Source organism: Hydractinia symbiolongicarpus, chromosome 2, assembly GCF_029227915.1.
Source record: "Hydractinia symbiolongicarpus strain clone_291-10 chromosome 2, HSymV2.1, whole genome shotgun sequence".
NCBI lineage: Eukaryota > Metazoa > Cnidaria > Hydrozoa > Anthoathecata > Hydractiniidae > Hydractinia > Hydractinia symbiolongicarpus.
This window is the reverse complement of record NC_079876.1, coordinates 6,322,199-6,349,891: the sequence shown is the minus strand read 5'-3', so window position 1 is coordinate 6,349,891 and position 27,693 is coordinate 6,322,199. Positions and strand designations below refer to the sequence as shown.

The window sequence follows — 27,693 nt, the reverse complement described above, 5'->3', positions numbered from 1 at the left end:
CAATCTAACTTAGGTCGAAGAACTTTAGAGTTTTAATAGGAAAATTGACTTAAAGACACCGTAATGGTTCAAAAACATATTCGGATAGTATTATTTCATAAGTTCTTTTTTTACAAAACTATTTAATTACTAAAATATAAGATATAAAAGCAAATTAAATTGTCTATAATAAGTTCATAACAAACAAAGGTCTGCATTTTGAAAATATAAAGGGTCAAACAAAAATCACAATCTCAACCTCAAAAGAATCAAATTCACAATACCTTCCAATGTATAACAATAATGTTAAATTTTAATGACATCATTTAGAAATGCAGTATCAACATGGCACAATAAGTTTTGTTGAACGCTGGTAGTGCCGTCGAATATGGACTTCTTTTTTCATAATATGTCCCCTGGTGGGGTGATAGTAGACTGCCGTTGACTAGAAAATTCTTAGTGCATTATTTGCGACATGACTAGCGTGCAGGGCTTTTTTTGACTGTTGTAAAAAAAACTTCGAATAGGCTTCACTGCCTGACAACTGGGGGTTTGGGGGCGTTGTGAGCCCCAAACGAATTCAGTGCGGCGCCCTGGAAGCCAACGGCCTTTAACGCCCTTAAACGGCTGAAATAGCTTAAAATCATCTCTCAGACTCATCTTTGCTAAGTAGGTGTAAGGTGGGTTTTTTAGCTGACAAGGATTATATTTTGGAATGTTTTTTGTACAACTTGAGTAATTTAATTCTTTTTTTTAAAAAATGTGATGTCATACGTTATTACTTTTAGGGAATTTATATACGGCGACATTTAAACAACAGATAATAATATACAAGATTTATATTTTTATCAAGACTGCTACACTTTTAATCGTTGTTCATGATATCTAACATTTTAAGTCTTTTTGGATATTTTATTGCCAGCATATCGATTACGTCATTTAAATTTATTTTCATCCCGTTTTGGATATTTAGCAACACATAGCCATTAAATCGATTCTGAACAAAAGTTTTAAAATTATAATTAAATGTACTTAATGTGGTGTTTCACAATTAAAACAGATAACTCAATAAATTAAGATACGCGACAAGATTAAAAATGTCGCATTCTCCTTACTACGCAATGTTATATTGTAGAAACATACCTGGGTCATCGAGCTTCTTAAATATGTTTTTACTCGTCGTAGCGTTGATATAGATCTTTCACAAGAACATGTCGTTACTGGCACTTCGGCAAGAATATGTAAAATCTTGAAGATATTTGGGTAAAACATAAAAATATGTGCAGCTAATGCATTATTAATTATTTCTAAGAAATAAAGCTGAATGTTTACTTCCAATGTTTAGAACTTTCTCTTTTAAAAACACAAGCAATAAATTACTTCTTAGCTACCTCTTAAAGGCGCGTAATCACCCTTATCGAAAAAAAATTAACATATACATTTTATTTATTTATTTCAAAGTTCAGACGGAGTTATGGCTTTCCTGAAAATTTGAGGATGTAAAAGGTATTAGAAATCGAAATAATGGTACTTCAATATCTTAGTTTTATTGTTGTTTTTTCCAGCCGCCATATTTAACGATCTTGTTGATCTCTTATTCTTGTCTAATAAGCGGGCCGTCACAAAATATTCGTGTGAAACCGTAGGTAACCAAACGGCCTTAACTTTAAATGAGCTCTGAGATGGAGTTCGATAAAATCACAATATGGTAGGCTCCGAGTCACAATGCTGTTCTTTTTGGCTTGTTTTGTCTTTGCAAAAAGTAGAAAGAAATTTTAATTCTGTTTAAAAAAGTGGCCGCGCGTAAAAACATAAGTATCACTTTCTCCACTCAGATTTAATTTTCTTCTATTCTATTCGTCATTGTTTTTGGAGACCAGACAAAACAAGAAGAAGAAAGACCACAAGCTCCACCTAAAATTTTTGAAATTCAGTAACCCCCCCAAAAATAACAAAAACAAAAACAAAACAACAACAACAACAAAAAAAAACAACGGGGTATAAGAAAGTCACTTAGTGAGAAAAAGCAAAATAAAGAAAAATAATATACGATCTTAATTGTTCGAAAAAGGAAATAGCTTTAGTTAAAAAACCATATTACTAGAAAAAAGAAAAAATGCAGCCTATCATTCATGGTTGAAAGTCGCGCGATGGAACGTTTATGGTCTTAAACGGCATTTAGTTAACAAAAAATTAACATTTTGATGTCACTATCATGTTCAGCATACTTTTTTGTTAACTTTGCCAAATTTTGTCGAAAATAAAGTAATTTTAATTTTTGGTCCAATTTTGGCCTAAAATAACAATTAGGTGACAAAAATCAAAATTATGATGTCACTATTATGTTCAGCATAATTTTTTTGTTAACTGTGCCAAATTTTGTCGAAAACAAATACCAAATTTGGCCGATGACTTTTAAGTACTTAGAGAGTTTAGGTATGAAGTTTAAATTTGTGACGTTGCAATTGACCATTTGGTTAGTTAGTTACGAGTTGGAAACACATCCTCGCAGGCGAGATAGTAAAAAGAAAAAAAAGTAAAAATAGTTACCAAGATGAGATTCGAACACACGACTACTCCCGTGTCGGTGCTCAGAGAGGCAAAAATTTCTATTCTTGCAGGACACATTTGCGTTTTAATACAAGCTCACGAGCTTGTAACAAGACGTATGATATATGCAAACAACCTCGCGAATAAAGTTTACAACAAGAAGCCCTACGGCGTAAAGATTTCCGCCATTAGCAATAATCTGAAAAAGTACGGAACTTTAAAGAGGACTGAGAAGAATAGGGAAACAAAATCATTGAATATTCTAAAATTTTAAATTTAAATTTTTGATTATTATTGTAACTGTAAATCATGGCTAACTTAACTTACATAAACTTCATTTCTTTATAAAAACAATTTAAAAAAAAATAATAAACCTGAAAATTGATGAACAATAAAAACAAAATAAGAACAACGGCAAGGCTGATAATTTATGTATTTTCTCTTTTTCTCTGAAAAACAACTTGGAAAATATCTTTAAAGGTGGCAGGAATTTTTTTTTTACATAATCAGTTACGAAAGGCTATTTTCATCAGACTACATATTCTTTTTTCTTTTGCAACACACTTGTCACGATTTTATAGCTATAATACATTATTTTTCACCAAAAATATTCAGTCTCAACAATTCCTCTTTAAATTAAAAATCGTGAATAATTAATCAGTTCTGCTGAATATAGCTTTAGTCCACGTGCTTGCAAAATTGTACAGAAGGAAATGACGTAATTATAAAGGGAAACGTTAATGACATCCAAGATGGCGCATTATAAGACGAACTTCATTATGCTGCACTGCACAAGCGTTATCTTTCGATAGCATATAAAATTTAAAATAAAGTATTGTTCATTGGATAATAAAACAAGTTGTTGCACTGTTAGGATTCTTATTGGCTTAAAAGTCATTTTAGCCTCGCTAAACGTCCAGCCTAGCCGCGCTGTCTCTATCTATCTCTCTATCTCCTCAGCTGATTTTAAAGATTCCGCCTTCGCTGGCGGATATCAAAAGATATAGGAAGTCGACCCGCTTTATCAATTTCCGCCACACTCATAAGCTCTTGTGAGGTTTCCGTTTTTCCTAGGTCCGTCTGTTGGAGATACAGAAGTGGGTACGCAGGTTCCTCGTGCTTGCTTTTGTTGCTCCTAATACGGTCATTCAAACCGCGATTTTAAGGAAAAAAAGTGTGAGCATGTGCCAAAAAATTTTTTTAAAAAAAAGCGCCTGCGGCATAACATTATGACGTCATCGATATTGACCTCACTTCCTAAAGAAGGATGACCATAGACTACTATTTCGCCTTTGGTTTCTACCCGGGGCAGCCTAAACAGACGGCAAGGTGCACAAAACCCCGGATGGCTAGCTCACAATTTACCAGTACAGGAACATTCTGACGCAAAGTTTTGCCTAAAGCGTTCTATCGTATAAGTTAGTAGCTGCCACTTTTTTTTACTACTAAAATTTTGAGCTTTTCTACACCATACATTTCACTTTCGTTTTCACAAAAAAAATGGTCGACAACTATTAGAAATGTAAAATAGACGCAAATAAACAAAGAACAACGATATTATACTTCAAAATTAAATTTTAAAAGGAAAATAATAATTCATCTGATCTGTAACCTTAGCTACCTCTAACGTTGGTCTTGATTAGTTTTTAGAAACCTGCTAAAACTAAACGTAAATGTGAGAAAGCTAGCTTCACTCAGACTCAGTGGACCCCAATGGAAATAATCCACTAACAATAGGTTTTTGTTATTTTCTGGGCTAGAAACACTTTAAATATTTATCATTATTGTTGTTGTTGTTGTTAGACTAGCAACTGATTGCAAATGAAAAAAAATTGTACAGTTATATATATGTTAACCCTATCCGGTCCGGGGGGGGGGGCGGATTCCGCCCCCCCTGACGCTTTTTTTTTAATAACTCCTGATTGCTTTGTTATATGGCTATGATACTTACTGAGTTTCAACATTTATCTATTAGACACCTGCATGCTAAATTTTTAGGTCCCATACCATATAGAGGCTTTGATATTGGCCATTACTCGAAACTACCCCCAAAAATCTCTATGAAATCCTTATAATGGGGAAAATATAATAACTCCTGTTAGGATTATCCTTAGAACTTGAAACTTGCAACACAACTTTGTTTCGTCAAGAAGAATCATTTTGAATAATTTTGACACGTGACTAATCCGATTTCCCGATTTTGTCGGATTTTACCCGAAAATCGGGAAAAAACGGATTTTCGGTCAATTTTTGGCAATTTTTTATTTGATCCATGTAAAAACCGGAGGATATGTTAAAAACATTTTATTTAGCTTTTAGAAACTTCAAACAGAATGTAAAAATTCGCTCTAGAACAAAAGTAATTATATTTTAAGCAGATAGTGGCATTTTTAACAATTTTCAAGGTTCTGATGACGTCACAGAAAATGTGCTGACGCAAGCAAAAATTTATTGCCGCCATTTTGTTCCTTTTATGACGTACTATAAGTGTGCCAAGTTTGATTCAATTTGAACAATCCTATGAAAAGTTATTGGGGGATGGGGGGGCGGGCGGAATCCGCCCCCCCGGTCATAGTATGTTCGAAAAACCCCGGACCGAATTGGGTTAAACGAAAAAGATAACAATTTACACATTTTTAGACATTTCAGCCTAGACCAATTCCTAATCGTGAGATTTTTTACCACGAAAGTCAATTTGAATTATATAAAAATACTTTACAAATTAGGCTATTACAAGTATTTTTTATTTCAATTTATAATCTGTATTTAACGAATATATTCTTATTTCAAACACATCCAACAAAAAGTGGTAATCACGCAAATCAGCAAGCTCTTCAGTTTCATCATTGTTCCATCTTTTTTTTGACCGCTTTTGTCAACAAATCTTCACATGCAAATCACGTTTGAATGACGCTTGAAATTGTGAATTGTTGGGTCAAAATTAGTTTAATGAAATCGTGCCAACATGTTTTGTATCATAGAACAATTTGGGGCTGGTTCCCTAAAATGTGAAAAAACAGAAAGTACAATAAAAGCTACCAGAATCACCCAGAACCACCCAAAACCACAAAGACGCATGCGTGTCCAATGTGTGGCAATCGATTTCAATCTTTTATAATTCAAAAATTTAACGGACCAGCCATCAACGTTCAATGGACCCAGGGTACAAACCTCGTACAGCCGACTTTCCGAAAAACGAAAAGTTTCTTTTTCAAGTCTCAATTATAAAATGTAATTTTTTGTACGAAAAAGTTTCATAATTCCCAACTTCTTACTAAATATAAGGTCTTCTACCTAACAGGAGTCTTTCCCTTTAAAGTCTATGGAATACACGTTCGATATCGGTTTAAGAGACAAAAAATTTAAAGAACGCCTACTCTGCGAAAACGACATCACATTTGAAAAAGTACTATCCAACTGCAGAGCTAGTGCGGTATCAAAGTTGCAAACTAAGTCTATTCTCACAACAAGCCTGACTCAACTCAATCGTCATCAACTGCTAATTCTGATATCAATCAGATGATCCATCGTCAAAAAAGCAAAGAAGTCATGAAATGCAAATCTTGTATTCTTAGGATTAAAAATGGCTTCCTTGATAACACATGATATTCTATCTAAGTTTTTATTTCCTGTAAATTCATCAGCAACATCATGAGGAAATATTGATTCAAAAAGTCCTCTTTCAATACAAGGAAAGTTCTCCATAATTTTTTTATCAACATTATGTGAAGCATAAAAGTTTGAATGTAAACGCAGCTCAATCGAATCGACAGCTCGAAGTAGATAGCAAAGGCTCTAGAATTATATAAACAATTGCCGTTTCCAGTAGATCTAAATAATAATGTTGTTTCTATTATCTATAGGCGATACTTAGCTACAAAGTTTTCTGCAAAAACATAATGTTAAAATGAAAAAATAAAACAAAAAAATAAACTATAATAACTAAGTCTCGCTGTATATATTATTGATTACACCATAGTTAATAGAAACAACACTGGTTCGGAAGACCGGCAAACTTCACAGAATTTTTAAACGATGTTTATATGTACGTCACGTGACAACTGAATAGCCTAAATAGGCTATGAAAGCCAAATTAGGCAAAATTTATCTCCTAACTATACGATGGTTCCTATGGCTCACTTCTCTTCCAAATCAAAAACACTTCTCTTCTATATAACGAAACATTTCTCTTCTGTATTTTGACACTTCTCTTCGGTACTTTGACACTTCCCTTCTGCACTTACACTTCTCTGCATGTGGCTCTTTACAACTTGAATTCTAAAATCTGGTCCGCAATTTTACATCATTGGTCCGTAGTTTTAACCTTTTGTGAGGTTTATTACATGGGACCAGTCCCCTCGCCATGTGACATATTTTTTTTAACCGTCGTCAAGCAAGCATGAACATGAAGTCTGTAGTACGTGAAATTGTTAAAGAGGAGCTTGAAAATCTAATGTCCTGCTCGTCCCTGACAGCAACTACGATAAAACCATCAGCCACAAGGTCTTCGTTGTCTTGTGTAACTAACACAAGTCATGCTAGCAGTAGTGATAGAACATCAACATCTGTTAGCACCAAGCAAAGGTGCTACTGCTCCCCGCGGAAGGACTGATTCATTGTACTTTGTTCCAGAAATATACGGTTGAGAGTTTTTTAAAAAAACTTTAGATCTTAATGAGCTAGAAGAGTTTAGCGAACTATCTGTACCAGATCAGATACAGATACAGCTCATGAAGTTGTTGATTATTATATTGCCTTGATTTGTGCAGTAGAAAGATATATGTAATACAACACCTGTAACAATGTAAAATGCTTGGATTTTAGAAATATATATATCTTGTTTTTTGAAAACCACGAGTTCTTTTCCCAGCAAACATCACAATGTTTATTGCTACAAAAAAAATATCTTGGTTTTTGTAAATCACAATCAATATTTATTCCCGGACAAAGTGAGGTCAATTGTAAGCCGCAAAACGTTCTAGTTTCGCCGAATCGCAATTATAAAAGTTCAAAGTTAGTGGAAAGTAGATAAAAAAAAACAATCTCGTATTAGGCTTCTGGGACCGTATAAGAATATAGCTTGAAATTTCGCAAAGTTTTTCCTGCGAAAAATCTTATTTTAAACGCGCAGGGCCCGGGGTGTGCCATTTATTCATAAACAAGATCTGGATAAATTCATATATTAGGGACCAGATTCAGTCTGGGAAATTTTCAAGCTTATGGAAGAGAATTTTTTCGCACTTGGAAGAGAAGTGTTTCGAACGGAAGTGAACTTTGGGTATCAAAGTAGAGAAGTTTTTTATACAGAAGAGAAGTGTTCTTGTACAGAAGAGAAGTGTTGTTATACAGAAGAGAAGTGTTTTGACTAAGAAAAGAAGTGTTTTTATTGAGAAGAGAAGTGAGCCATAGGGGCCATCGTATAACTAGGCTATCGGCAGTAACTTTTCTTATTACAGCCTTTTGGTTAGTGGTCGCACCGATTTCTAAGGTTAATAATGATCTAACAAACCTCCTAGGATGTAGAAGTATTATTTTCGTAAATGTTATGGTGCGTATTGAAGATAGTGCTTTTAGTTTATCCCGATGCGCACAACGTTTTTTTCCGGCGTGTTTTTGCGAAGCAATTGAGCTTTGAGAGCAAAGCGAAATTGTGGAGCACGTTTGCTACCCCGGGAAGCACTTCATGAAAGGATCAATTTAGTCTGTGAATATGTCCTATCCGACATTGTCGCATTCTTCCCAAGACGACAACGGCATCCGACACACGACGTTAAGCAATTTATCAACATCGTAATGTTGTTAATACATAATACTGCCTGGTATACATACTACTGTCTAGCATAATATCTTTGCAATATACAGTAATACGGTGTAGTACGTAATAATATCCCGTATTTTACACTGTATTACTTTGTAGTATATTCAGAAATACACTATAATACCTTGTAGTATTCAGTAATACACTGTAATACCTGGTAGTACACTGTAATACACTGTAATACCTTTTAGTATTCCGTAATACACTGTAGTACCTTGTAGTATTTAGTAAAACACTGTAATACCTTGTAGTACACTGTAATACTTTGTAGTATTCGGTAATATGCTGTAATACTTTGTAGTATTCAGTAATACACTGTAATACCTTGTAGTATTCAGTAATACACTGTAATAACTTGTAGTATTCGGTAATACACTGTAATACCTTGTAGTACACTGTAATACCTTGTAGTAATCGGTAATATGCTGTAATACTTTGTAGTATTCAGTAATACACTGTAATACCTTGTAGTATTCAGTAATACACTGTAATATCTTGTAGTATTCAGTAATACACTGTAATACCTTGTAGTATTTAGTACTATACTGCAATACCTTGTAGCATTTAGTAATACACTGTAATACCTTGTAGTATTCAGTAATACACTGTAATACCTTGTAGTATTCGGTAATACACTGTAATACCTTGTAGTATTCAGTAATACACTGTAATACTTTGTAGTATTCAGTATTATACTGTAATACTTTGTAGCTTTCAGTAATACACTGTAATACCTGGTAGTTTTAAGTAATACACTGTAATACTATGTAGTGTTCAGTAATACACTGTAATACTTTGTAGTACACTGTAATACACTGTATTACTTTGTAGTACACTGTAATACCTTGTGGTATTTGGTAATACACTGTAGTACCTTGTAGTATTCAGTAATACACTGTAATACCTTGTAGTATTCGGTAATATGCTGTAATACTTTGTAGTATTCAGTAATACACTGTAATATGTTGTAGTATTCAGTAATACACTGTAATACTATGTAGTATTTAGTAAGACACTGTAATGCTTTATAGTATTCGGGAATACACTGTAATACCTTGTAGTTCACTGTAATACCTTGTAGTATTCGGTAATATGCTGTAATACGTTGTAGTATTCAGTAATACACTGTAATACCTTGTAGTATTCATTAATACACTGTAATATGTTGTAGTATTCAGTAATACACTGTAATACCTTGTAGTATTCGGTAATACACTGTAATACCTTGTAGTATTCAGTAATACACTGTAATACTTTGTAGTATTCAGTATTATACTGTAATACTTTGTAGCTTTCAGTAATACACTGTAATACCTTGTAGTATTAAGTAATACACTGTAATACTATGTGGTGTTCAGTAATACACTGAATACTTTGTAGTACACTGTAATACACTGTATTACTTTGTAGTACACTGTAATACCTTGTGGTATTTGGTAATACACTGTAGTACCTTGTAGTATTCAGTAATACACTGTAATACCTTGTAGTATTCGGTAATATGCTGTAATACGTTGTAGTATTCAGTAATACACTGTAACACCTTGTAGTATTCATTAATACACGATAATACTTTGTAGTATTCAGTATTATACTGTAACACCTTGTAGTATTCAGTAATACACTGTAATACCTTGTATTATTCGGTAATACACTGTAATACTTTGTAGTATTCAGTAATACACTTTAATACTTTGTAGTATTCAGTAATACACTGTAATATGTTGTAGTATTCAGTAATACACTGTAATACTATGTAGTATTCAGTAAGACACTGTAATGCTTTATAGTATTCGGGAATACACTGTAATACCTTGTAGTTCACTGTAATACCTTGTAGTATTCGGTAATATGCTGTAATACGTTGTAGTATTCAGTAATACACTGTAACACCTTGTAGTATTCATTAATACACGATAATACTTTGTAGTATTCAGTATTATACTGTAATACCTTGTAGTATTCAGTAATACACTGTAATACCTTGTATTATTCGGTAATACACTGTAATACTTTGTAGTATTCAGTAATACACTTTAATACTTTGTAGTATTCAGTAATATACTGTAATACTAAGTTAGTCACAGTATTAACCTGTCCTTTTGAAAAGATTCTGATAAATATTTAAAGATTAATCGGATCACCTTTTTCACCATTCTTGTCCCCAGAGCTCTCGAAGCTAGCTCTGAACCTGTCTTGGCACGTGGTGACAAATACCCCACCATATGTGGGGTGTTTTCCTTGATTGGATTACCTCGATGAAAATTTTAACATTTTCTACTATTTTTATTTTCAAACAAATTTTTTGCTGCCGCAATTTTTAGTTCTTACATAAAGAACTTTTAATGCAAATGAAATGATTATAAATTTATTCTCAGGAATAAACTTTTGCGAGATTGCTTCACAATTTCCAACATAAGTAGGACTCGAAGTACTTGAAACTTGCAAAAGCTTATGCTCCTAAAGTTGGATGAAATATAGTTAATTAACAACATTTATAAATACACGTTTTTTCACCGCGTCTTATTCCACGAGATATAAGTATATATGTAAGATATATGTATATGATCATGTGGTTTTGGTGAGCGCTTAATCAGATTTTGGGGTTTAAATATTTTGCTGAAGTCAGCAATGGGCCGTCAAAACCGAAAAAAATATTTTTAAGAAATATGTATACCTGTTGCCTTCATCGTATAGATCTTGAAACGCTGATCCTGAAAATGTATAGGACCATGTATTTTTGACAAACGCTTGCAGAGATATTAGGGTTTAAAGGGTTTTGATGACGTCATCAACCCATTCATTCCAAAACGGATTTGGGGACCCAGGTTTGGGAAACTTACCCAAATTGGTCCTAAGTGGTCCCTAGTTACCCAAACGATGAAAATCATTGACGTTACCACCTCGTTTCCAAGTTATTTGAGCTCAAAGTTTTAAGTTTTTTTTGTTTTGTTTTTTTGTTTTAATCATGTATAATTTTCTTATTCATCAACCTGTCTACAACAAAAAACACAAAAGTACATAGACGTTATATGTGGAAAGATAACAAAGAAACATATAAAAGTAAACATTGCACGCAACTTGGTAATGATTTAACAGTTCAACTTATTCACAAACCAATCTGCTTTCAAACGGCACAATGTTTACGTCTGTGTCGCGAACTAGCGATGCTTCAGACTTTACTCCTCTCGATCTACGAATACAAAGTAGCTTTCATCTTAGCACATTGAAACTTTATCCAGTTCTCAGCCAATTTTTCGTGATACTCACTGATTCATTTCGCTTTTCAGCAATCGAACAAGACAGTTTGCTGTAAAACGTAGCACATTCTCGAGACACCCTTCCAAAATACGTGCAGATTAGGGGAGTGAATGATCCTTGATCAACAGTATTGAGTCTTGCATTATAAGATCTTATTTTAGTTGACTCATTGGTTTTGTAGCATGCTTTCAGATCACGGTTCAGGTGCATTTTGGCCGTTGGGTTAAAAACTTTCATATCAAAAAAAGCCATTTGCTCTCTGATCTAAAATCCTCTAGCAGCTACGTCTACTCGTGTCTCGTCAGTAGTTATGGTTGATGAAGAAAACTGTTCACCAGCGATTTCCTGTAATACGGGCTCTATTCTCACGTCCTTAAAACATTCCTGAAGTAGTTCGGCAGTGAAGTCTCGGATTTTGTTGTGTCGTAATGTTATGAGACAACCTTTTGGACAGAATAGCGCGTGTTTAATTGTAAGAGAAACACCACAAACACATCTGGATGGTAATCGCCTTAGCAGGATGCAGTATCATATGAATAAACTGTCCCAAAATGATTGTTTATCCAAAACGAATCCATGTTCTCTAATTGGCAAGGCATTCAACCAACTCGAAGCACCAGTTCCCAAAGAAGCCTCGAGCGCTCTTACTTTTAGTTTAGTTTAGTTAGTCAAAGACTTTTTTATTGATGTTAACGTCATTTCACAAGTCTTCCTCTTTATGTTTTAATTTCATTTTTTCGCTTCTTTAATACGTCCTCTATTAATTCGTCATTAATATCGTCTTGACATTTCACTTTTTCAACCATTTTACTTGTCAGGAGGCTAGAATTGCTGTACTCAGTGACGCAACGTTTGGACGGATCAAATATTGCTAATCATCCATATTTAACTGGAAGAGAGGGTAATAATCTCTCCCAGTCGTTGCAAACATATCCATTCAATATCCATGTACGAAGACAGCGTAAGCAGCATGCGGATAAGCTTCTCCAATTTTAGACAACGTTTCCACTTCTAAAATCCGGTTTTTCACTCTCTCTTCCACATATTTACGTTTGAAAGCTTCACTACCAACAGAAAATGGAAACTACTTAAAAAAAAGCTTTACTGCCAACTAAAGTTTTAAGTGCACTGTAATGGCTTCATTAATTTTATATAGGATACTAGTCTATAAAAGCCCGTGGAGAAATCCACTTAGGCAAAAGGTCAATAAAAAGAGAGTTATCAGGGATTAAAAATTTTGCTGACGTCAGCAAAAACCCGTCAAAACCTTAAAAATTTTTTTAGGAATTTGTATACCTGTTGCCTTCATCGTATAGATCTTGAAACGCTGATCAAGAAAATGTATAGGACCATGCGTCTTTGACAAATGGTTGCAGGGATATTAGGGTTTTTTGATGACGTCATCAACCCGCCTATTCCGAAACGGATTTGGGGACCTATGTTGGGGAAAATTACCCAAATTGGTCTTAGGTGGTCGCTAGTTACCCACGCAGTGAAAAATCATTGACGTCACGACCTTGTTTCCAAGTTATTTTCCTCAAATTTTAAGTGCCATGTAATGGCTTCATTAATTTAATATAGGATATTGACGTTAAACTAGTGTTATTGACGTCGCGCCGTAACGTCATAAAGTTTAACATTTAAGACATAATTTTTTCGGCGACTTCAAAGAAAATTTCGGCGATATTAAAGGAAAATGAGGATATCCACTATGACCGTCACATACACTTTTTATTATTATAAGAGATTCATATTAAAGTAGTATTATTGACGTCGCGCCGTAACGTCAGAAAATTAAGGTTCTCAGACAACTTTTTCGACGACATCAAAGGAAAATGAACACATCCACTTTGCCTGTTACAGACTGACACACACACACACACACACACACACACACACACACACACACACACAAACCGAATTAAGTGAGGACACTTCCTGAGAACAACTAAACGAGGACATATATGAAATTTTAATAATTTCAGAACTAGTTGCATTCTCAATCCAATTTTTCAGAATATTGGAGAAATAATGATAGCGATTCGCTAAAAGCATATCACACTCATTTAATACAAACTTGAAAATTACGTGAGTACCGAGTGTAACACTAATGGCTTGCTGAGAGTTGCATTGTGAGGAGCACTAGGAAAAATGCAATGTGTGTGAACAAATTTTTTCGTATTCTAACAAAAAAGACCTATACAATAAAAAGTTAAAATATTATTTTGTATATTATAAAGGTCTATTAAATTAACAAAATTGCTAACAAAAGCTAGAGGACGTGTCAAAATGCAGTCGTGAAGGTGAAACACTATAAATATGAAGGAACCTACGTTCTGGACGAAAATATGTTTTTAATCAATACCTAGACAGTTTGTCGAATGATTTTGCAATTAGAGTATTTCAAAACAAATTTCAAGAGATATCGGGGAAAATGTACTAAAAATTCATGGTTATTTTCCGGGAACTAAGTAGGCAACTTATCTCACAATAAATGGTAACACCAAATGATTTCTATCGTATGAAATAAAACAGTCATAGTCTTTTTGTCCATAAGGAAAACATGGTGTGATTTTTTAGGAAATATAATTTTGTTATATATGGGTATCTGCAGACACAACCATGTTTCCAATAATTCTAATGGATCCATGGCTTAAACCTAAGGTGATTAAGATTAAATCATTAAATCATTAAGAATGTTCTTTACATGAGTAGTCGTTTTTTTCATCAAGTTCCTATAGCTTATTATCGGCTGTGTGTTTAGAGGAACAAAATTGAACGATTATACAAATGTCCAAAATCACATCTTTTAAGTTATTTTAAAAGCGGTAATTTTCGCTGAAAGAAATTTTCGCGAATTTTCGTTGAATTTGCGAAAATAAATTCTCGCGAAATATTTGATCACGAAAATTAATTGTCGCAAAAGAAATCTGACTAAATTCTCTCAAACTGATGACGAAATATATACAGAACCCACATTTGTATGTAAAATATGTCTTCCGGCATTATAAAATCTCCGAAAAAACTTTTTCAAAACACCGTTTTGCGAAAATTAATTCCCGTCTCACTACTTCTTTTAAGGTATTTATTACTTTAGAAGTGCTGGGCACACTGCTAAACCCCCATTGGATCGATAATAAATCGAAAAAATAAATAAATTAACCTATTATGATAAAACAAAACTTCAACAGAATGGAGAAAAATAAGACTTGACGAATAACGCGATATGGATAAATTTTTGGAAACACAGTGAGCTCGCGAGTTTCTGAAGACAATAAAAACTTTAGAAAAAAATTCAAAACAAAACCTAAGATTATAATAAAGCAATCTTACCATGTCAAGGCCTCAGCATATCGACTTTTCAAATACTACTTTCTCCTACCTTAAGGATGAAATAATTGGGACGAGAGACTTACTCGGATTCTCAAAAATAATTTGCGATGTGGCAGTTCTATTTTATTCAAAATTTGTGTGGACTTTTGGATTGACCAGCGTCGAAATGCATCACTAAATATCAGCATAAGATCGAAGTAATTTGTTTTTTTGAATTTAACCCTGACTCTCAATCAATATCTGGAGAAACTATATTTTCTTTATCCGAGAGTTAGAGATGTTCTTATTATATACAAAAAAAATTGATATCTTTCCATGTACTGTTTTTAAAAATCGAGCCACTCTTCAACATGCAATCTTCACATGCTTGTTTCCCAGGAGTTTTTCCAAGATTCAAAAACGTTTTCATGTGTTTTTGTATTTGTTCTTGTTGTTCTTTATTAAATTTTCTTCGACCCGTCTTTTTTTCTGTGCCCTTGGTTCGAATACTATCGAATACTATAAAACAAATTCACTACAATGTTAGTGCTCAGGAACAGGTTTACATTTAAACAACCACAAGATAAGAATTCATTTTTTCTAAATTTTACCCTGATTCTTAAAATTATATCTTTGGACAAATACTTCACCTTGGTAGTTTGAAAGCAAGACTTCAAAGCGATCAATATGACAAAAAAAATCCACTGATGCACTATCACGGATTCCCTCAAATCCATTTCATAAAATGGTACTAAGACACAGCAGTAGTTTATCCCGCACTATAACTATGCGCGTTGAGAAAATATCAGTTAATGTCCAATACGCCACCTAAATTGATCACTACCCACACGCGAATTAGAAACTGCATAAAGTGCCTTCAGGAGCAAACGTGATGTCCAGACATCTACAGTAAATTGATTTTTTTTTTTCATTCTAATGACATACCATTTTTAGTGGTGATTGCAGCTTCGTCTTGTTCCTCTTCTTCTTCTTCTTCTTCTCCGTTCACTTCTTCTTTACTATCCTCGTCGTCTTGCACTAATTCATTGTCATCGATTTCTAAAAAATTGTGGTATGAAGAGAATACTTTCATATGTACAATAAAGAATGCAGAATGCTTTTTGTGCTTTTTTTTAATGTTAGAAAGTTATGGAAGTGAACGTCAACATCTGTTATATATTATTAATACAGGTCGGTCTATGTAGTTGGCTATCATACATTGTTACCCTACAATCCTGGAAGAGATAAAGGATCGAAAACTTACCCAAATCGATCTCAACGTCTTTTAAACTCTTGCCAGCAAAATCAGTTAATTTTCCTTGGTCCATAAGTCCTTATGGACCAAGGAAATTAACTGATTTTCCGCATTTCGCCAACTGCAAGGTATCTTCTGGCAATCTATAATACTCTCGATGAACTTTAATGTCATGCCCCATGTAAGAAGCCAGCATTTCCAGTTCCCGTTCTTCCAAGTCGGTGGTCGGTACACTAAATACATAAGGATTTTCTTCAGAAATACCCACTTCACCTCTTGTTTTGTTAAGCAGTGCAATTGCCTTTTCATTCGATTTTGTCAATATCATAGGGACCTTTCGTCCACGTTTTCCTCTCAACTCCACACGTTTCAAACTCTGGCATAACTTTATTTCGAATGCTGTCAAAGATGATTTAATATCTTCATGCGGCAAACAGTTAGGCGCTTCTATGTAATCTTTCAATTTAAAAAAAAGAAAGCATTGAGGTGTATCAATATACTAATACGCCTTGTGTGTGTGCGCACGGTGAGGCCAAGGACAAAAAATTACGGGTCACTTTCTTATGGCTCATGCATTGTGTCCCGAAAGCGTGGCGTTACGCTAAAATTTACAAGTTAAAAAAACGCAAGTCAGGGGGTTACTATTTAATCTTACCTCTGGTTTACAATGTGCCGTACCCCACGGAAACAAGTTGTTTATCAACTGAAAAAGGAAGCCGAAAGGAAGAAGGTTGTCTCTTTTTTGAAGTAATCCTGAAAAAAGTTATTTCAAACAAGGCATGCCAATGCTTACTCGTCTTAAGGTTAGCTTAAACATCATTTTTGTGTGGGAGACCGAGGTTGCTTCCTTTTATAGAAAATATATCGAATTCGACTATGAATGTAATTCGAATCTGAAATAAAAAAAAAAACTGTTGTTGTCGAACGAAGTTGGTGTTGATAGTTAGATATATTTCTAACGTAGGATGATTTAACATCACAAAGAGAACTGATTGGAAATGTATCAGTCAATTATACATTTTCTATTCGTTCTCTTTGGGATGAAGCAAAGTTTAGTATTCGAAGTAAAAAACTGATTGCAGTTTTATTGAGAGAACGCTAGCAAACTAGCTACCTACTGAGAAGCGAAAGTAAAGCAGGTGTGTTGTTTAGATTATTTAGTAAAGAAATGAATTTGGGTGTATAACGATTTTTAGCCGTTTCTTTCAGAACTAAATTTTCCCTTAAATATTAAGTTTCTTGTTGTGTCTTGAGCCTGAAAATATTTTCTTTAAGCCCTTATTTTGCAAAATATACTCTGAAAAATGGGTCAGAAGTTTAGAATATCCTAAGAATATGTCTAAGCTTAATTGTTTGTTTTAAATATAAACATTTGTATGACGCACAAAATTGATTAACTTATAGCAGGATTTCTTTATTAAGGCATTATATATTTTTTTTAATATTTGGTATCCTTTCTTTCTCTGGTGTACTTCTGGAATGGCAAAGCAAGTATATAGTTTTATTGTATTCTGCTTTTACGTACATTTTCAATTTTTTTTTTGTTCCACATTTATCAACATAGAATAATTCAGATTGTGAGCAACCTCGCTCCCAGAGCTTTCTCTTTTTGCCATCCCGTTATAAAAGAGACGAAGAGCCGGGTCGAGGCTGAAATGTACGAGTTAGTTTTGAAAATTTAAATTACTGTGCTGTATGTTTTTGTTTGGTATGCCTTACATCGGTTTAATGAAAGATTCAGTGGATTCTTCCACGGGAATTCTGCAAGTAATTTTAGTAGATCTAGATTTTAAATGTCACATATATACTGCAGTTGTTGGACATATTTTCAATTTTTTTGGTCATTTATATGATAATGCAGATTGTAAGATTCGCACTGTTGTATTGTTTGACTTTTGATGGACGTGCATCTATTACATCGATTAAATGAGAAATACAGCGGATTTTTCCACGGGAAACAGCTAGTGTAGCATTATTATTAACAAGATCATCAATAATCTCATAATAGCGAGGACATTGCATAAGGAATGGGGAGTGAAACACTAAGAATAAAACTTGCCTAAAGCGAGGACAAGTGCACAATAATTCCCCTAAAAGTAAGGACATTTCAATAAACCAATGAAAAGTGAAAACAAGGTCCTCTGCAAACTTCAAACCACGAGAGGTCCAAGGTCAAAAGACACTATAATATGCTATTATCTCAATTTAAGATAACACAATCAACCCAGGACGGCTTAATCAATAATTCCATAATGACGAGGTCATTGCATGAGGAATGGGAAGTACGACCAAGAATAAAATTTGACGGGTAACGAAAATAATACCCCTTAAAGTGAGGACATTTCAATGAACCAATGAAAAGTGAAAACACGGTCCTCCTCAACATATACAAACCAAACCACAAGATTTCCTATTCATTAGGCAAATATTTTTTTCATTTGTGATGGCCAAACATACTCAAATCGTTACGCAAAACAACTTAAAAGAAATTATTTAAGCACCCATTTTGACTCCTTTAATGTACTCTTAATGACTCCCTAAAGGACGTCCCCACAGGCACCGTAAAAAAAACCTTTCTAAGTTTCATTTGACTCTTCTAAATTTATAAGTGAATTGAAAGTTTCACAGTAATGCAGGGTTTCCCCTAACCCACTAAACCACAGCTATGGTTTTGTACTTGCACGCATAATCAGAATCAATGCTGGAGCTCAAAATATATCTTACCAATAGGAAATATTGAATATTATGCTTGAAATGGTACACATAGCAGGAATTGGAATTGTCCTCTTTAACATCTTTTTTTTTCAATACACCCCGATATTCAAGTATGAACTGTCCTTGAAGAATCTTCTCTTTTGCAACAACACCATAACCTAAAATATATAATCAATGGTTTGCAACAAAGCAGTTCGATATTTTTTTTAAAAAAAAGTCTCTAACGCTCTAAAAAACATTGTTAACCCTATTTGGTCCGGGGTTTTTCGAACATACTATGACCGGGGGGGGGGGGGGCGGATTCCGCCCCCCCCTCAATAACTTTTCATAGGGTTGTTCAAATTGAATCAAACTTGGCACACTTATAGTACGTCATAAAAGGAACAAAATGGCGCCAAAAAAAATTTGCTTGCGTCAGCACATTTTCTGTGACGTCATCAAAAGCTTGAAAATTGTTAAAAATGCCACTATCTGCTTAAAATATAATTACTTTTGTTCTATAGCGAATTTTTACATTCTGTTTGAAGTTTCTGAAAGCTAAATAAAAGTTATTTAACATATCTTCCGGTTTTTACATGGATCGGATGAAAAATTGCCAAAAATTGCCTGAAAATCCGTTTTTTTCCGATTTTCGGGTAAAATCTGACAAAATCGGGAAATCGGATTAGTCACGTGTTCAAATTATTCAAAATGATTCTTCTTGATGAAACAAAGTTGTGTTGCAAGTTTCAAGTTCTAAGGATAATCCTAACAGGAGTTATTATATTTTCGCCATTATAAGGATTTCATAGAGATTTTTAGGGGTAGTTTCGAGTAATGGCCAATATCAAAGCCTCTGAAAGGTATGGGACCTAAAAAATTAGCATGCAGGTGTCTAATAGATAATTGTTGAAACTCAGTAAGTATCATAGCCATATAACAAAGCAATCAGGAGTTATTAAAAAAAACCGTCAGGGGGGCGGAATCCTCCCCCCCCCCCCGGACCGAATAGGGTTAATACAAAGACTATGTACAAGACATAAACAGTACAGTCCAGATGTACGCGTACGCGTACGCTCAACTTGCAAAAATAATTGCTTTCATTCAAAAACACAATAGGATAGCGAGTTCCTTTTAAATCACGCACAAATAATTGCTTCGTGTTAAAAACAAAAGCATAGCAAGAAACATTGTTTATAACCAATACTCTGCATGGGAAAAAATTAAACGCGAAGGCCATTAAATTTTTATTTTTTTTCACAACAAAACTAGTCAGATGAGGTAACCGTTAGCCACTTTTTAAATAATCATGAACTACGGTCGCTGTTCTAATCGTTACGCAGTTCTTTTGTTTTATTCATGCAAAATTAGTTTCCTGTAACATATTCACCAAATATGAGGACCATATGGAAGCGCTATCATGCACTTTTTCACATAAAACAATGCGTAATGATTAGATCGAAAAAACTCTAATCATTACGCATTTTTTTATATTTTTTACGCAGGTGCGTAATGATTATAACACCCTGCGCAATTAATAAAATAGTTTGTTACGCACCTAAGATCTAATGGTTACGCACGCTATTTACGTAGCGGTGTAGTCTGGATTAGTCTATTTGTGCCTTTTTTATCTTTTTGAATATTAGAACTACAACCGTCAATAATTTCAAAGAGGTGCAATGGAAATAACTAATAAAATATAACAGGGAATTGAAACAATACAACGTGTAGTGTGGCGAAAATGACCTTGAAACTTCGGCTTTTATTTTAAACAGGGAAAATACCGGCAGTTATACAACAACTACATTTCATTTAAATTTCTCTCCCATTTGCATCTTTCCGAAACATGCATTGCGTCTCTGTTCTTTTTTTTTATCCTTTCGAATAATTCTCGAACTTGAGGATACTGTGGGAACTCCCATTTGTCACCACCCAAAAAAAGTTGCAGTTAACGGCCCACAGATAACATTTTGGACAGCGAAGGTGTCGATATCTTCCCCTACAGCTGTTCCGAACTCGCTTGTTTTTTTTATTTCCCGAAGGATGTTGTCAGCTGTCCCCAACTTTTTTTGCAGACATTCTATCTCTAATCCTGCAGCAACACCGTTTTCATCATACAAAAATCGCGTGAGGGCTTTTCCTATGTACAAACTAGGACCTCTCTTGGTGTCGTAAATGCATGCGTACCATTTACCAACCACATCGCATTCTTTTGTTGGCGAATTTAAAAACTTCCACGTTTTTTCCATTGACAACAGTGTATCTGTTGATTCATCCTGGACAACGTCCTCTTCGCTTTCCTCTCTTTCTCCTTCCTCTTCTTCCTCTTCTTCATCTTCTTCTTCGCTCGAGGTAATCTCATCGGTATCGCTGTCGTCTTCCTTGTTTATTGTAATTTTCTGCTTTCCCTTTTTGCTCGCAATTGCAATTTGTTGTTTCTTCCTTTCTCTTTCTTCTTTTCTTAGCAACGCCTTTCCTTCCCTTTCTTCTCTCTCTCGGGCTTTTCGTTCAAGCTCTTCTAGCAGCTCTTTCTGCGTAATAACCTACAACATGGACAATCAATTAGTTATTTTTAATGTGAAATGCAAAATCATTAATGTACTTATTCTTAAATAATATTTTACCTTTCCGCGAAGATCTAACTTTTGTCTTCTTTTCTTAGGCTGATCTACTGAACCTTTTACTTTATCGAGGAACAGCTCTTCAAATACCTCAGTCGATTTTGGGGTGGACTGGTTAATTGGTGACAACTTCCAACCATTTGGAATCCAGCAGAAGCCTGTAGGTGCTGTATATGGATATGGTCCAAGCCGCTTTAACAAGATATTTATCTCATTAGTTTCATCACGACTTCCGCCTGGCAGAGATGATTGAGTTATATTTACATTAGGGGTGGTTGTAGGTGTGGTATTAGATATTGATAAAGGAGATTCTGCTTGGTTTTGCAATTCGGGCAGTGGTAATGATGTCGAGACTTGATTTTGCGCAAGACCCGCAGCTTCATCGATTTGTCCGAAAGTACAAAAATGTTCAGTTAAGATGATTATTCAACAGGTTTAGCCATTTTTATCAGTCACAAAAGAAAATAACGTACCCGTCTGACAATTTAGACCAGTCAAGAGCTTTACCACTTTGTTTCCACGTATAATATTTCGCTAACAATCTTGGGTCCAAGCGTTCCTTTGGATACATGGTTTTGTCAATTGGCCATATTCCAGTACTCCTAAATCCATTGATAACGCTTTCTTTTTTCATGCCATCTTTCCAAATGGAACAGAGTTCATTGACAAACTCAGACTTTGTCAATTGGCTTTTAGCACCATGTGTTGTCACGCGTAAATGGAGGCGCTTCTCTCAAGCACGTTTTAAGGGTCCAAAACATGCAACATCTAGGGGTTGCATGACATCCGTAACATGTGGAGGGAATTTCATTATAATTATATCGTCTTCCAATGCTTTTTTAATGACAGATATGCTGATATGGGTAAGGTGCCCATCAAACACCAGTAACAATGGTCTTTCTGTTACGTCCTCAGTGAATTTGGCGAACCACGTGGAAAAAACTTCCGTGTCCATCCAACCGTTTTCAGACTTGGCGTAAAACGTGTTGGGTAGAGCCTTGTCCCCGTACCACGTACTTTGCATATTTTTTCCAGTGATTATAATAAGAGGGTCAAGTGCCACTCCAGCTGCATTACAAACACCGAGTACAGTGATGTTTTCTCTCCCAGCGCCATACCGTAATTTAAGGGCACGCTGTCCCTTCACAGAGACAACTTTCCCTTTTGATGGATCAGTTGGGAAAGAACTTTCGTCACAGTTCCAGATCCGTTGTGCATCCAGATTAGGGTATTTCTCGAACATCTAAAAATATCATTTTACTATACATCATGCACGGTCAAATTATAAACGCTGTTTCCTATAAAAGCGTATCGTCAATGACGCATATATTACCTGTTCCAATTGATCGTAGAAATCAAAAATTATAAATGGATTGGATGTGTTTGCTTTACGGGCAGTACTAATCATCTCAGCCTTCTTGTGACTCAGTCCGTTTCTTTTCATAAAGCTCTTTATCCACACCAAACCAGGCCTTCCATTTTTAAACTGGAGTGAAATCGTCCCTGTGCCTTTGATGTATTCGGCAACAAGATCCTAAATAATAAATTAAATGATGATACAAATATAAATAGTGACAGAATTTCCAACATTCAGTTTTAAACCCTTACAAAAACAGCTATTAGCTTACCAAAATTTCATCCAACGTAGGACTAAAACCAAGGTTACATACAACACCAATGCACTTAGCTAGCCGGGCCTCCGTTTCTGCATCGAAAACACATTTCCGACCAGACTTTCCTAATTTGGCTCCTTCCTGGCCTTTTTTTAAACGAAATCGCAGCGTAGATTCGTTGATACCATGACGTTTTGCTATGCCTCTGACTGATGCATTCAGCATAGAATCGAACTCTTGAAGCGCTTCCTGGAGGTGCTCTTCTGTCCACGCGTCCACAACTTTCTTCGCAACTTTTCTGCTACCCTGCTTTTTTCTTCGACCACTCTTTGATACACGTTTTTTTGTTTTCATTGTTAAGCCGTCTAGACAAACTATAAACACGATAAAACACAGTATACATTCCCAAAAATACTCACTGTGGTCTCTCATCCAAGAATGTGGTAAAACAAGTGTTTAGAAATTAAAAACAAACATAGCAAAACAAAATTCTACCTTCTCCCAGTACGAATTGATCTGCAAAAGAGTTTGTTACTAGAATCTTGTCTTGTTGAACTATTGACCAATTGGCGCCAAAGACCTTCACAAAATACCATATAAGGAATGTTTACCCCTTCCTGGCAATTATAACAAGGCATAAAGTTCTTAACTAAAGACGTTAAACAAGATTTCTAGTAGTCTCTCTAACTTTGCTTTGTGCGTAATGATAATATTATGCCCAATGATTTCTTGATTTAATCATTGCGCATCGTTCTTTTGCCCCGGGCGTGATTTTTACATAAAAAGGCCTCCGAGAATCAATGGACGAGGTTCGGGTCTGTAATTTAACACAGTTTTTTACCAGTGGACCGTGCTAACAAAAATGGTAGAGGAAAGTTAGTGAAGTGATTCGGAAAGTTGATATTGGACTTTTTTGGAGTGGTGTTGGAAACATCAAGATTTCTCTGGAAGAGTCGTTGTATGGAATAATTTAATTGGTTAATATAGCGGAGGAATCATTTCAGTTAGTTTTTTCATTCTTTAATTTTATTTTAAACCTTGTTTTAGTTGCGAAATTAACAAACTTAAAAATGCGTAATGAATATAAATGCGTAACGATTACCTCATAAGTAAAACGATTTTAATCTCAATATATTTTAAAAACACAATCTCTTTTAAAAAACAAATCCAATAGTCTAAATATTTAAAAAAGAAACTAATGCTGCCATTTTTTAAAACTTTTAGTAATATTTCTTTATCATCAAAGCTTATTTTTTAACATGCAAAACTTTTAAAAGTTCTTCTGATAAAAAGCAAAGTTTAACAACGCAAACGGGAAAATCCTACGTTCGGGACCTTTCCCTTCACGATAAGATTTCGAAAACAATTTAAATTTCAATACTAAAGAAAGAAAAATCTAACTTTTGACGGTCTTGATAACTTTTGACGCGATTAAAATGTGGAAACGCTCGTTGTGGGGAAATTTTGTTCTGGTAAGAATAAAAAGATACTAAGTCAATACTGCATGCATTGCAAAATGTAATAAATATATTGATCATGTATTTAAAGTTTTACCAATCGTCGTACAGCGGGAGAAAAAGCGTCTGAACATTAAATCATTTTTAAATCTTTATGTATTTTATAGTTTTTTGAATGGTTTTATTTTGAAAATACTTTTCATAGCCTGTTTATTCTTGTAGTTTTTTTTATATAAATACTAAATTGCATAACTTTAAACAATAGATTCACGCACAACAAATAAAGCGTGATGAAATTACATGAAAAATAACAAAATTCTCTTATGAGATTTACAAAGGGTGCGCTAGCCTTTTGTATATAACAAAAAAGATATTTGTTAAAACATTGTCTTGGTTTTTCTAGCGTGCAAAACCTATACCAACAAAGTAGATTTATTTTTACAGAAACATTTCAAGTTATTTATTTCCATTAAAAAAATAAATTTTTAGAAAACTCTTGACGTTGTAGACTGAACAATCTTGCAAGATATATAACTTTCTTAAAATAAGACTTTAGTTTTTACAACAAAATATTATTAAATTTTATATATATATAACATAATTATTTTTATCTCTTGAAAGCTTTAAGCAATGCTTGCAACCAACAATGCTTCTCGCTGTCTATTTAGTTTCCATGCAAATCTTTTATTTAATAAAACTATCAAACAGTGGCTCGCCGCGTCACATTGGTTAGAGTTGATAACATTTACAATTATGCTATCGGGAATAATTATGTTCACACTATTTAACAATAGTTACGCGCAGTTATAATAAGACATTTTTTCTTCAAGAATCTTTTATTTATTAGGCGCAAGTTATGACTTACAAGACTCGCAAGATAATTAATAAGAATAAAAGATAAACAACTCCCTCCTCCGAGAAAAAGGTGTGAAACTTGAGTGTACGCATACAATTACATATGGACTGTACTGTAGCAAAAAAAATCTACATAAAGGAGAGGGTCTACTTATTATATAAATGCTGCTTGCTACTAACAGGTGGAAAACAGTTACGAGAATGCTTTTTCGCTAATATACAAATTTCAACTGTAATAATTATAATATTTCGGCTACCTAGCTATAGAAACCAAAAGGGATATTTGTTTGATTTTGAATTAACCTAGCTAACATACATCCAATAGTTGTGATTCAGCTGGCTCCAAGCAACAGATTTATACAAACCTTCTTCAAACACCCTTTACTCGGTTTCCCAATTACCTCGTCAACAAGAACCCATTAGGTTCTCTTTTAAAAAATCTTTTTGCGTGCAGTTCTTAACAAACGTACTCTAACCTATACTTTACATGAATATTTTAACATAAATAATTTTTTCTGATAATCAAGGTTCCAAAATTAAAGAAAATTGATAGGTAGTTAGCGAGTGCCTTGTTGGCTCTTCCTTGTTTTGTTTTGTTTTTCTAGGGTTTAAATTCACGATTTATTATTTCTTTCTGAGTGTGTAATGTGTATATTTACTAGCAAATTAAAACTTTAAGTAATCCTCTAAAATGCCTCCAGAATTGGCGTATATATGGTTGTAAAAGGAGGCCACATCCGTCTTTTTTTTTAGTATGCTACTAGCTACTAAAGTTAATTTTGTTTTAGGCGGCTATAGCGGAAAAAGAAGTGAGTAATTTACCTCTGCTGAAATTCCTTTTTCTTAAAAAATTATGAGAATGTGATAATTTTGAAAGAAAATATATATTGACTAAAATACTTCAGTTGTGTAAGGTCCCTAGTATATCTCGCAGTCGTAGAGAAAACCATGAAGTTGTAATAATAGTCCGTGTTAACTGGGATATTTGAAATTATTACCCGGTAAAAGGGCGGCATCAATATTTCCAAAAATCGCCCAATGTCATTGGTTAGAACTTACGTCATAGCGGACAATATTCCATGGTATTGCCCGCTACCATAGCAACCATATTTAAAATTTAAATATGGTAGCATTAAATGTAAATAAACACGAAAAACGGTAAACAAAAAAGCGAAACAGAAGTAAAACTTACTTTTATCTTTTAAAGAATTTTATGTTGTAGCTACACAATGAAACCTGTAATGTTTACACGATATTCGATTTAAAAAAAATATATTTTTACTTCGAATGTACGTTCCATATGGGAATAGTTTCTATAAAGACATGATTTCTACATCTTGCTTATAATGTTATACTTTTGTCGCTAATAATCCATATAATAACTGTTTATTTCGGGCAATACCTTCGAATATTGAATGGTTGCTATTGTCGCGTACTGCCTTCGCAAGCTTGGGCAATACTTTGACGTCGGTCAATATTCTCCGGTATTGCCCTCATAAACAGTTATTATAGGGTTAATGACGTAGTTATATGGATTATTAAAACTTTAAACACGGTTGCTATTGCCCGCTATGCCGTAAGTTGTAACCAATGACATGCCGCCCTTTTACCTGGGTAATAAAACTATATATGAAACTTTCCTGTCATTTGTAGTTATATTTGGATGTTCAGTGTGATATTTAAGATGATTTAAGTTTGTTTTTTTTGTCCTCAGTGATCATACACTTTCCCCCGCAACTAGCTTGACTTTCGTGTAAGTCACTAGTCGAAAACCAACAACCGTTGCAAAGAGGCTACTTTAAACACTCGACGACAGCATGTTGAATAAACAGTGGTACTCTGTAATTTGACAAATTATTAGTATTATCCCTATTGTTTTTGTTTGATTTTTTATATTTTCAAATATCTATACGCCAATAAGATGAACACTACTGTGTTACCTAAATTAGACCAAAGCTAAGTTGTTTATTTTTGAGCTTTTAAGATTATCTTTAATTTTGTAAACTTTGGGACGACAGTATTTCTAATTGGGAATTTTTAACATCGATCTGCGTGTGGCGTGGTGGAATGCAGAGGCAAGGGGGGTTGCGGGATTCCTTCAATTTCGTATCCTGATACTATAATATGCACCAATCATTGCTCCCCATGTTAGGATATATATAACTTGCCTCAGAGGTCCTGCAGTGTTTAATACTGGCTCTAATATTCCTTGACAGTGTTCTTGTTAGTCGAAATATCGACGTTTTTTTCGTGCATTCTTATCACCCTAATTTTTTAA

The 27,693-nt window shown here is 34.3% G+C and overlaps 2 protein-coding genes and 1 long non-coding RNA gene across 3 annotated transcripts; all 3 read right to left on the bottom strand.

Annotated features, from left to right (window-relative positions):
• Positions 1–761: 761 nt before the first annotated feature.
• LOC130628949 (uncharacterized) lies at positions 762–1,200 on the bottom strand. The gene is made up of 2 exons (XR_008981882.1): positions 1,123–1,200; positions 762–976 (listed from the first exon to the last, which is right to left on the bottom strand). It is a non-coding gene; the product is annotated as an uncharacterized LOC130628949 (long non-coding RNA).
• Positions 1,201–16,081: 14,881 nt separating this feature from the next.
• LOC130628930 (uncharacterized) lies at positions 16,082–16,801 on the bottom strand. The gene has a single exon (XM_057441994.1). The coding sequence runs from the start codon at positions 16,501–16,503 to the stop codon at positions 16,255–16,257; it is 249 nt and encodes an 82-aa protein (XP_057297977.1). The 5' UTR covers positions 16,504–16,801; the 3' UTR covers positions 16,082–16,254.
• Positions 16,802–21,877: 5,076 nt separating this feature from the next.
• LOC130628906 (uncharacterized) lies at positions 21,878–23,524 on the bottom strand. Its single transcript, XM_057441963.1, has 2 exons — positions 22,824–23,524; positions 21,878–22,733 (listed from the first exon to the last, which is right to left on the bottom strand). The coding sequence occupies exons 1-2, from the start codon at positions 22,932–22,934 to the stop codon at positions 22,224–22,226; spliced, it is 621 nt and encodes a 206-aa protein (XP_057297946.1). The 5' UTR covers positions 22,935–23,524; the 3' UTR covers positions 21,878–22,223.
• Between the last annotated feature and the right edge of the window lie 4,169 nt (positions 23,525–27,693).

Coding starts and splice junctions, on each gene's coding strand:
- LOC130628930 (XM_057441994.1), bottom strand. CDS start 16,503: ATGATATTGACAAAATCGAATGAAAAGGCAATTGCACTGCTTAACAAA.
- LOC130628906 (XM_057441963.1), bottom strand. CDS start 22,934: ATGAAAAGAAACGGACTGAGTCACAAGAAGGCTGAGATGATTAGTACT. Junction 22,734..22,823: donor TCTACGATCAATTGGAACAG/GTAATATATGCG, acceptor TGATATTTTTAG/ATGTTCGAGAAATACCCTAA.